General features: G+C 36.0%; 1 protein-coding gene across 2 annotated transcripts; it reads right to left on the minus strand.

The window, feature by feature from the left end:
* Positions 1 to 2,496: 2,496 nt before the first annotated feature.
* Positions 2,497 to 7,345, minus strand: LOC113300067 (protein NSP-INTERACTING KINASE 3-like). 2 transcript variants are annotated; one of them, XM_026549218.1, is made up of 11 exons: positions 6,115 to 7,345; positions 5,744 to 5,876; positions 5,540 to 5,611; positions 5,312 to 5,455; positions 5,078 to 5,149; positions 4,887 to 4,946; positions 4,661 to 4,761; positions 4,400 to 4,549; positions 3,877 to 4,221; positions 3,197 to 3,588; positions 2,497 to 3,075 (listed from the first exon to the last, which is right to left on the minus strand). In XM_026549218.1, exons 1-11 carry the CDS (start codon positions 6,215 to 6,217, stop codon positions 2,758 to 2,760), a joined length of 1,890 nt encoding a protein of 629 aa, XP_026405003.1. In that variant the 5' UTR covers positions 6,218 to 7,345; the 3' UTR covers positions 2,497 to 2,757. The 2 variants fall into 2 exon arrangements, with proteins under 2 accessions (XP_026405003.1, XP_026405004.1); XM_026549219.1 differs by having other exon boundaries at positions 3,877 to 4,218; positions 6,115 to 7,344.
* Between the last annotated feature and the right edge of the window lie 4,471 nt (positions 7,346 to 11,816).

Genomic DNA, 11,816 nt, shown 5'->3' on the forward strand with positions numbered 1-11,816 from the left:
TTGTATAATAAAAATATTGTAATAATACAGAATTAAGTGTACCCCTAAAGTTAGTCTATGATCCAACGATTTGAATGAAATTATTTATCCTACGGTCCTGATCAGAAGATCAAACATACATGAACCCTAATTAGCTACTCTTCTTCCTCCGCCTCCATCAGGTACTATTACTCCTACATAAAACCTCTTCCCTTCGCATCTTATCTGTGCTCGTTAAAATGCTCATCAGTATCACGACGTAAACCCAAAAATAAACAACATTCAAATTTCTTCACCAGCCGAATAACTAACTCAATCACTGTAGGAAATCTACCCAAAAACGCCCAATATTCTCTCTTTCATCTTCATTTCTGTATATGAAAAAATTCAAAATCAAGGGGTGTTTCATCAACTAATGGATAAATCCAAGTCGAAAAAGATAATTAGTACTTACTTTGTTTGATGATTTGTGTTGGAAACTAACCACGGCGATAGAGAGGAGTGACTGAAGAGGCCTTTGAGACTGAGAGATGCTTTAACAGCTCCGGAATTTTTCGATTCGATTTCATTGCTTTTCTACGTTTTCATTGCTTTTCTACGATTTCATTTGAGCACGAATAAATGAAATTGGTGTTGTGTGGAATCTTTTCTTTATTCGTTTTGTTCTTGATTTGATATTTGGATCTTCAGATTCCATTTCCCCAATTTTGGAACCCTTGATATGATAGTGAGCAAAAAAATGGAAAAATTACTGGATTATACTATTGGATTCCACTATTGGTTTAACATTTATTAGGCTAGTGATGGAGACACATAAAATGATGAAGGTAGTTGTGATGGCCATACAAGGTGCTGATGGCGGTGATGGTTCGGAGAAAAGATCGGTTCTCACTTGCTATAAGTATAACTATGTAAATTTTAGTAAAAATGAAGGGTATGATAGTAAACTCGATCGGTAATTTTATTTAGAAAAGAAAAAAGATAAATTCTTAACGGAAGTCAAGATATAAGACGGTCAATGTAGGTCAACGTCATTTCCAAGTACCAAACGCAAAGCCGGACAAATGTTAGACCAAACACTAAAGTTGGACAAAACGTAAGTACCAAAAACCAAATAACCCTAATTAAAAACATATTTCCAGATCATATTGCAGATTTAATTCTTAAGATGAATTTACCTCAGCAGGGAGAAGATAGACTAATTTGGGAGCCTAATAGAACTGGTGAATTTTCAGTTAAATCGACCTATAAAGTTTTGACTAGTTATTCTGTCAGTCAATCAGAATATCAAAGTTCAGTTCCTAAGATGGTTTGGAAGAATCTGTGGAAAATAAAAGCTCCACACAAGATCAAACTGTTTCTCTGGAAATGTATGAAACACATTGTTCCAGCAATGACTAAAATTAGTCTCTATAAGAAAGATATCAACACAACTTGTTCTCTATGCGACTCACAAGAGGAAACTCTGCAGCATCTGCTTATAGATTGTGATTATGCAAAATCAATTTGGTTAGGAATGAATGTCAATATAGACAGTCTACAGAGTCAGAATATCAATGTCTCTACTTGGATTGCTAGCTGGTTTTCTAATACAAATTTTGAGGAGGAAAATCAAAGATGGCACTGTAAAAAGTTGAGAGTTGTTGATTCAAGAGGGGACGGTAACTTGGAGCCGTTACAGCACAGATAGGTATCTACACATAGATTATCAAGGACACATGTAATAAGACAGACATGTCGAGACAATGTTTCATGAGTTCGTAACTTTGCATGAACCTTTTATGTCTTTGGAGTGTGGACTAACACTATGTTTGTTTACTCCTGACTCATCTGAGTCGTCTGGATCTGAGTGAAATCACCTAACTCATCTGGATCTGACTCAATATGTTTGTTTTGAGTCAGATCTGACTCATCTGACTCAAAAAACGTGAGTCAGTGGTTTGGTCCCGTGAGTCAGGGGTATTTTGTTACCTGACTCAAATGGGTCCGAGTCAGGGGTTATGTCTGAGTCATAGGTCGAGTCAGATCTGACTCAAAATGCAAAACAAACGGTCTGACTGTTGACTCTGCCCGAGTCAGAAGTTGACTCAGATCCAGACGTCGAGTCAGCCGCAAACAAACAAGATGTAACTCTAACCGTTCCAAAGAAACTGACCCATCACCAAATTTAATCAAATCCCTAAACAGCTCTGGCAAGATGATATACACACCTCGAGATTTAACAAGGGCTTTGTAAGCCAACTTAAAGTCTATCCGAATTGGTCTTTTAAGTTTGGGGTTCAGAGACCTCGCATGTTTAAGATCAGTTGAAATCCTCTCGTTTCCTAGAACTACTCTAACATGTTGAGTACTCTAGTAAAGTGATTCTAGATTGGATGCCAAGTCTTTTTCACTGATGACATTTAATCATAACTTTTTTTTTCACCCAAGAAGGGAAATTTTATTAAGAAAAGGAAAGTCTGGGTTTCACAAAGAAGTGAAAAACACTAAAAACATGATACAAAGAGAAATACTAGCCAAGACCAAATTGCAGATTTGCAATATCATACATTTCTCAGTAGGAAAAGAATTCCAAAATTTTCTAACAAAAAGAAAGCTCTAACTCAGGCCCAGCCAGCAAATTCTTTGCATGATTTTTGCTTCTACTTTTTATACATGCATTTTCTTAACAGTTATGAACATCTATAAATATACTTCTAATCTCTATTTCCAACTTCTTCAACTCATTCTATGACAGAAGTTGGAGATAGAGAGGATTTGCTAGTTGCTACTTATCTCTCACCTTGGGCCAGAAAGCTCCATTGCTTCAACGTCCAACGTCGACTCATCTAAGAAGTCTGAATATCTCTGCTGTGGGTTGTCCAAGGATCGATACTTTGGTGTATCAACCTTTTGCGAGGCTTCCCATTTCTCGGCAAGGCCGTCACCTTCTAGCATTCTCAAAACCTCAGACATCTTCGGCCGGTAAGAAGGGTGAAATTGTGTACATAAAAGAGCAACTTGAACCATCTCTTCTACCTCAACCCTATCGAAATTGTTCTTTAGATCTTTATCTACCATTAAATTGAGTTTTCTCTCATGATGAAGCTTTTTAACCTGCAAAAATAGTATCATTTACGATTAAACAAGATCCAAAATATTTTTAACCTGCACTCTTGCAGAGTGTCATTTCTTCCTCAAACAGAATCCAGGAGAGAGAGAGAGAGGGAGAGGGTACCCAATCAAGCATTACACCTTTCTGGTTCACTGCTCGTCCAAAATCTAGCGCCTTTTGACCTGTGATCAGCTCTAACAGCAAGATACCAAAACCGAACACGTCTGTCTTATCTGATGACTGTCCAGTTGATAAGTACTCAGGGGCTATGTGCCCAACAGTTCCACGAACAGCTGTGCTTACATGAGAATCATGATGGTCCAAGAGCTTTGCTAATCCAAAATCTCCAACAACTGCTTCGAATTCTTCATCAAGAAGTATGTTTGCTGCTTTCACGTCACGATGTATAATTCTAGGATCACACTGCTCGTGCAAATACAGTAACCCCCGAGCTGTTCCTAATGCGATCTTCTTACGCCTTGACCAGTCTAAAGCTGGCTTACCAGGAAGCTGATCTGCAAAATCATGTAAATTTGTAGACTCATAAGTATCTTAATAAAGCTATATAAAATGCTTTACAGACCGAGAGCAAAAATGAGGGGACAACGGGAGGACAGAGGGGGCGGTTCAGACTGTTGGATCGTGTGGCCGTCACACGTGCGTGTAAGAAATGTCTCCCTAGACTGTCCGTTACACAAATCTTTTAACTCTTTATGTCTGTGTGTATCAGGAATTCAGGATTCCTAATGCTAACATATCAGAAAAGAAATGAAGAAAAATCTGGTAAATACCGAGGGTATTACCTCTTAACCGAGATGCAACACTTCCATTTGGCATAAAGGGGTAAACAAGGAGACGTTCGGTATCTGTCATGCAGAACCCACATAGACGGAGTAGATTCCGATGGACTGCCAAGCTTATCAGTTCAACTTCTGTTTGGAATTGAACTTCACCAGCGACTGCATTATAATCTTTCAACCTTTTAACGGCTACCACAGTTCCATCTTGCAAGCATCCTTTGTAAACAACTCCAAACCCACCCGTTCCTAAAATATTCTTCGGATTGAAATGGTCAGTGGCCCCTCTAAGCTCCTTAAATGAATACTTCCTCAGATGACCCAAGCATACTTCTGGATCATATTGATCTGCTAAGAAATATATATAGCCGTGGAATGTGAGAAGAAAATCATTCACTCACTTTTGGTGTAATACTAGAAATAAGTTAGTCAGCAACATTAATACACAAATTGATAGTAGGGGCCCAAGTTGGAGCACTCATAATCTGCACCTAATGATCTCAAAACTGCAAATAGATGAAGTACTAACCATTGACATCAAAAAATATCTGCTGGTCGTGTCTGTATCTCCACCAGAGAAGAAATCCCACAACAACGATAACTATAAAAACAGATCCTATACTTGAAGCAAATGCAATAACTATGTGGTGGGTTGTTCGTACCCCCGCCTCTGGTTGTTCTGAGAATAGCAAGGAATTATCAATTGCTTAGAACAGTCAATCAATAAAAGCAACCAAATTCTTCCAAATATATATAATAAATGCTAAGAACAAAGCTTTATTAAAGTCACCTTTCAGAGCATCTGGTAGAAATGAAAGTGTCTCATCAGGCGAGACAGCAGAACAGTTATGTCCTGAATTTGATCCACATATTAATGGATTTCCAACAATTCTGAAGCAAAAAACATGAAACAAAAAGAAAAGATTAGAGTGCGAGAGACAATAAGAAAACATAACCTCTGCAATGAACAATAGGGTGAGTAATTTGTAGAGAGAGAGAGAGACAGAGAGTTTTACTTGAAAGTTCTCGCAGATACTTTTGGCAAGGAACCGCTAAGATTGTTGTAAGAAAGGTCCCTACAGACAATTTTCATGCAGAACAGTGAGTTTGCAAATTCATGCTATAAACACAGAAACATAATCATGATCAGAAGTAATGCCCCGCAGAGCTGCAAATAGAAAACTAATTTAAAGAACATGAATCTTACACAAGTGTGAGACCTTCAATGATGGAAAGCGATACAGGGAAGGGTCCATTAAGGCTGTTGTTATTGAGTCGGCTGATTCAAACCAAGGCAGATTAGAAAAAGATTAATATTCAGCTTTAGTTCATGTAGAAAAAACAAATATAAAACGAAGGTTTAGACACCTAAGAAACCAGTTTGCTTTCACTTCATAAATTAGTTATGGACAAGAAGCAACATAAACTCCTATACACTCACAGATAATTCAGGTTTCCAAGGTTTCCGATAGAATGCGGAATCACACCATTAAATTTATTATTTGATAGATCAAGAGTCTGTAGCTTCTTCAATTTCCCGATCTCAGTCGGAATAGGACCAGATATGTCGTTATTTTGCAACAATCTACAATCGAAAAGGGGGACATCATTAAACACAAACCCTATAACACTCTATAGTTTTATAGCAGAATTTGTGGGTTCAACTTACACAGACTGCAGGTAACTGAGATTTCCAATTCCCGGCGATAAAGACCCAGACAAGCTCTGACTAGGCAACCCCCTGATAATAGAAATCCATAAAAATAAGCTCAACATCAAACGAAAAATAAATTCGACAGCAAGTGAGCCAGTAACTCTTTTTTCCCCCTTAGTAAGTGAGACAGTCAAGAAATAGAAGCAGTGTAACTCTTACAGTGCAGAGACATGGCCGTCTGTCGTGCAAGTAACCATCCTCCAGCTACAAGGATCTACTGAATTGATATCCCAGTTCTCCAACACATTATGTGGATCATTTAGATCATTCTTTATAGCCACCAGTGCCACAACTGTATTTATATAACAAAAACATGAATTGGGTTTCTTCAACAAGACTATGGCATTTTCCATCAAGTGCAACAACTGTACAAGACATAAGTTAGGAAACAAAATACGGGTTCTTCTTGATATTTATGAAAGCCATTGAAATAAATGAAGATCAAAGACACCCATTTCCGTATAAATACTAATAGATTATGTAAAAGAAGAAAAAACTAAGAAAAGTAGTAATTTGTACTAACTACTAACCTTCGTAGTTAATCCCAGAAGGCGAAAGAGTAGCAAAAGAAGCCTCCATCAAGACCAAAACCAGTGAACACAATCTCCACAAAAGGAAATTTCTCCTTTCCATACTAAATTTTTCAGTCGTGAAACCTACTTCCTAAAACCATAACCCAGAAAGTACAAAAACAATATACTGCAGTTGCCTAATCAATGAAACCCAGATTGCGAAATCAACACTGTCACTGATTCTTCAACTAAATTCTATCAAGAATCTGTCAAAAAGTTGATACTTTTTTCAGCAGCGGAAAAAAATTTAACATTCTCAACTAAACTCTAGTTCAGATCAAACCCAGATAGCTAGAATTCACTGTTTTGATAAGAATTTTACTCCCAGTTCAGTAAACAGAAAAAGTTGAATAAGAAATTTTCAGTAAAAATCCCTATTTTGAGAAGCTGAGAAAGGGAAAAGGGAGTGATTTTTCTTTCTGTTTCTCTCTGTGTTGTGTCTGTTCAGTGAGTAAGTTGAGAAGGGTGAGAGTGATGATTCTTACGAGTATCTTTTTCTTCACCTAAACCCCACAAATTCCATGTGGGTATGTTGTTGTTGGTTTTAATCTCTGAATTCTTCTTCATCTTTTTTGATTCTCTCATTTTCTTCCCCATCAAACCGAACACGCTAAGCCAATGCAAATACAGAAAAAGAGAAAAACCAAACAACAGATAAAAATAGGACTACTCGGACAGTCTCAGACACAGATGCAACACAACAAACAAACCAGACAAAAAAAAATAAAAATATGGAATTTTTACTCTCTTTCTTTTTCTTTTTACTTGGATTGATTGAAATGATCAGACAAGAAATGGATTATATTGAAAATGAAAATAAATTCCAGGTTGGTAAATTTTAAGATTTATTGGGAGATAAATCACGTGCTAAGGTTGTCTGTGAAGTATAATAATAATCTGTAGCACTTGCTGTTGTGTTGTTTGTTTTTTCTTTAATAATAATAATAATGGAGTTCTGTTAAAGTTTCTGAAACTTTTTATTTTTTATTTTTTGGCAGGGGATGTCTCTAATGTGATCTTTCCAAGACAAGGACTTTGTTTGCAAAACAACATGGACCGAGTTAACTTATTACTGTGTGTTTAGTTTACTTTAGCCTGAGAAACGCTGCTACTAGCAAAAAGTTTTAAAATAGATTTGCGATGATGAACTTGTGTTATTATCTGGATGCATTTTAGAGCGGTAACAAACAAGGAGAGAAATTAATTTTAGACTTATTTCTCTTATCCGCTAACGTGTGACTAGCACGTGTAAATTCCTATACCCCGAGAGAAAACTTACCTATCAATTCTCTTCCTCGTTCATATCTTTACTCCCGAAAGAAAACTTATCTATCCATCATCTCTTCTTCATCTGAATCTTCCTCTTCTTTATCTATTTCGTCTCATAATCCCAGTACCACCATCATCTCCTAATATATCCTGTCTAGTTATTTTTCTTTCTTAAATTCAATCTTGTAGTAATTAAGATTTTGAAGCTTAATTTAGGGTTTTGGAATTGATTTGTGAAACTAGGATTTGGTGGAGAGTTTGGTTTGATTTAGTGGAGAGTTGCGTTTGATTGTAAATTCGAGAACGCATATTTTGAATTGATGATATTGATTTCGAATTAGGGAGGAGGAAGAAGAAGAAGAAAAGAAGTTGATGCTGTAGATGTTCATATGGGTTAAAAAAATTGATGAATATATGAGGTTTCAGAAGAAATCAGAGATGGGTTTGTTTCCAATTCGATTTTACAACAAGAAATTGAGAAAACAAGAAAGAAATTGCTTGTGTCGGAATCAAATCTAGATCGATTTACATGGAAGATGGTTTTGTTGTTATGCTTGATTAATGGCAAAGATGTTTTAAATCGGTCTGTTATGGTCTAATGATGTTAGCTGAATGGTTACAGGGATATGGTGGTGCTAATTGCAGCAACAGTTCCATGAAATTCTGGTGTTGATGAACTGAAATGGTTGTGAAGTATCTTCACTGAAGATGGTGGTGCAGCTGTAGAGTTTGATAACGAAAATTATCGGAAAAATATATATTATCCGGTAAGTCCAACGTAACGGTAATGGAATTGAATTTCAGATTTCCGTCGGAACTTAACGGTAATGGAATTGACAATGACAGCGACAGAGCCAATATCCGTTACGTTTAGTGTCGATGACAGTCTGCTTGTTCGTAACTTGAAACTTTTCGTCTCACGAATCCTTATTGTTATCTCTCTGAGATTGTCATTAATCACGAATGTTTATCAACTGGCCCATTTGGAGTGATGGGATTAACTTAACTCTTGAATCATTGTTTTCATCTACAAACTTGGACCATTAATCAAGCATATCACTGCAGTCACCTAACTCTAAATGGACTACAGTGAGCTAAGTAATGGGATCTACAGTAGTCGCATCAAATGGTTAATGGTGCAACTCATATGTATCTTAAGAATCCTAATATTCGGGCTTCGAAGTCAAAGGTCTTTTGGGAGCTTTTTTGGTTCGTAAATTTGTAATCCCTTATCCAACTATTTTCAATAATGTCTAAAGTGTCCCCAATTTAATTAGTGTTAATTATGATGATTAACCAAATTAATAATAATTAGTATATAGATTAAGATCAATCATTCGACTAATTTCCTTTCATCAATTCTTTTTCTTTTCTTTTTTTGGATTCAGGAAAATGATTTTGAAAATGAAAAGTTACATTTTTTTTTGAATTTTTTTACTCAGGAGATTTTTTGATAGCTTGGTACAGTGGTCCCTAGACTACTCCTAAATCCCATTCATTTAGGAATTTTAGCAATTACACGGATTCTAACCCTGACCTCCGCAGTGGGAGGGAGCATGAGATTCATCAGACCACTTAATTCCTAACAATAATTTTGTTAATTCAATGCCGATAAAAATCGGAAAAAAAATATGGGTTTTTTGTAGTTACGGTTGAGAAATATTATCGACCCAGCCGTGGATAATAATTTACGGCTTGGAATTGAAGATTTCCCAACCGTATATTACTTTCGCGGCTGGGTCGAGAAGAATCCCAACCGATTTTTTTCCACTATTTTTTGTAAGTATCAAAAACAGTTACGACTAGGTTTCCCAAGCCGGAAATTCAAGTTACGGCTGGGGAACCTAGCCGAAAGTAAGTATTTTTGGCGGGAAAAACCTAACCGAAATTAGACCTCTGTTTATTTATTTTTTTTATGTGATTATCAGAATAGCTTATGGCTAGGAAAATCTAGCCGTAGACACTCTTTTACGGTTGGGAGTTCTTACTTTCCCAACCGTACGGGTAGGTTCAGGGTTCACAGTTGGGAAACATGTACTTTCCCAACCGTAATATAAGATCACGGTTGGGAAAGTGTGAACTCCCAGCCGTTATATAGTTTCAGAAGAAAAAAAATTCAAATTAATCGAATCGAATCGAATTTTTAAGTCAATCAAAAGTAAAGATAAATGGTGGGTTTTCTTAGTTTTGGTTTTTTCTATCATCTCTACACGCAATGGAGAAGATGAAGAAGAAGAGAAAAAGAAAAACAATAGACTTTTTTTTTTTTATGATCATCATATTCATCACGATGCAATGAAGAATCATGATGTGATGGAGAAGAAATAGAAGACAGAAAGAAGGATTGTAGATTTAAGTTTTTATAATGATCACGATTTCATCATGATGAAATGAAGGAGAAGAGAAGAAGAAGAAGGGAAGATTAATTTGTTTTTCTATAATAGTTAGATTATAATATATTTATAGGAAATGGTATATTTGACCTTTACTATTGGCTTGGTTTCCCCCTATCCATATTAGGATGTTAGAACTCAATAAACCCCCAAAAATCCATGGAATTTAAAGCCACGATAATAGGATTCTATCTTAATGCTAAAACTTTAAGCAAAATATTTTACCACATCAATGTTTACGAGTAAATTACTAGCACCTCCTCCTCCTCCAACTTCTTTTCTTTTTTTTTTCTCTGACAAAAGCGCAACTCCTCCAACTTTCATGCATATGTATAACCCCTTTGACGGACGGTTGTTCTGTCTCTCCTCCTTCTTCTTTAACAAAACTGTAATTAACAAGTCTTTTTTTTTGTTAAGATCCGGTCTTTTTTGGACCGGATCTGAGCAGATTTCTTCATTATTTTTTGTTTTAGGTTAGTTAATAGTTTTAGCTTAGTTGTTATCAGTGGCAGAGTTAGAAATTTAGTCAGAAAGGGGCTTTGGGGCTTGAGCTTTTACAGACACCTGGCTTGAGCCTATAATTTAGGCATGTTTTATCACCTCAACTCAAAATAGGCAGTGAAAGAAAAGGATTTTTAGGCTTTTGGTGGTGGATCGATCCAGGTCTAGCTTGGCTCTAGTTCCGCCCCTGGTTGTTATTATGTTTTCTACTTATCTACACCATTATGGTGGTTTTATCTACTCTTTTGAGGTTTATATCTTCGGTTTATTGGCGATTCCTGGTTATTAGATTGGGTCTTAGGATCAATAATGATGCTCTCCAACGACGAAATCTTCAACTTTGTTGTCTACGATGACGAAATCTTCATCATCAAATTATCCGGAAACATAATCTTCATCGGTGATTTCTTTGACGACGAAAGCTTCATCACTAGTTACAAGACATTTGAGCACATCATTATTGTTTTGGGAGCATATCTTTTCAAAGAAGAAAAAAAAATTCTTCAACAAGGAGCCAAGATGTTGATACATTACCATAACCGAAGAAAACTATATTTGAGGGTCAGAATGACGTCCAAATTCCCAAGGGATTGTTATGTTAATTTGGTTTAATAAAATGACCTAGTTAATGGTGGGAATCCACCAAACACACAAAATTGATACAACTCCCCATTGGATGACCACCATGTTGAATTAAATGATTGGAATTTAATTCCGAAAAAAACCATTATTTCTCTGAGTTAATCGGATCTTTAATACTTGTATTTGTCAAACTCTGGTAATCTTTCTCTTTCTCTTGTCGGATTTCTTGGTATTGTACTTTTACGGTATGTTCTTGTTACTTTGTATTCTTTTATTTTTCGATCTTAAACTCATTGTAACCTTAAATTTCCACTAATGAAAAGGTTCCTTATTTATCAAAAAGAAAGAAAAAGAAAACGTTTGACCATGGTCGATCTCTCATAAATACTTTCAAATGGAGTCAAGCACTATAAATGGGTAGTTTTCTTGGTTTTGGCTGGATTATAGCAAACCACTATGACCAATGTTTTTTCTAAAACTCAGATTATACCCAAGCCTTGGGTGCTAGAGATGTACTGCACCAATTAGCCAAGATTTTGACTTGCAAAAACTGAATTTTCATAGTATACAAAAACTTAGTTTCCCTAAAATATATCATTCGGAAATTCAGTATTTGTCACATATTTTACGAAAACTGGGTTTTCCATTTTTCTTTTGTTATTTTGTTTGACCTTTTTTTTCTTTCTTACACCCGATCTTGGCTTTCCCATTATGTTCTATGGCTCTACAATCTGGACTATTAGATCCCACCGATTATTTTTTTGTAATTTTTGAGAGAAATCTTTATATATCTTGCTTATATTGTAATAATGAAGATCCCTTTTGATTGGTCACAAAAGGACAAAATAGCTTGGTGTAACCCTGATATTACTAATATGACCTTCAATATCAACTACCACTTCGCATATATTCAAG

Source organism: Papaver somniferum, chromosome 7, assembly GCF_003573695.1.
Source record: "Papaver somniferum cultivar HN1 chromosome 7, ASM357369v1, whole genome shotgun sequence".
Classification (NCBI taxonomy): domain Eukaryota; kingdom Viridiplantae; phylum Streptophyta; class Magnoliopsida; order Ranunculales; family Papaveraceae; genus Papaver; species Papaver somniferum.

Excerpts from the sequence above, each read along its gene's own strand:
- LOC113300067 (XM_026549218.1), bottom strand. The coding sequence starts at position 6,217 with ATGGAAAGGAGAAATTTCCTTTTGTGGAGATTGTGTTCACTGGTTTTG. Across the intron at positions 4,947-5,077 it reads ATTGAAGGTCTCACACTTGT|GGACCTTTCTTACAACAATC; the intron begins GTAAGATTCATG and ends AATTGTCTGTAG. Across the intron at positions 3,076-3,196 it reads AAGGTGTAATGCTTGATTGG|GTTAAAAAGCTTCATCATGA; the intron begins GTACCCTCTCCC and ends CTATTTTTGCAG.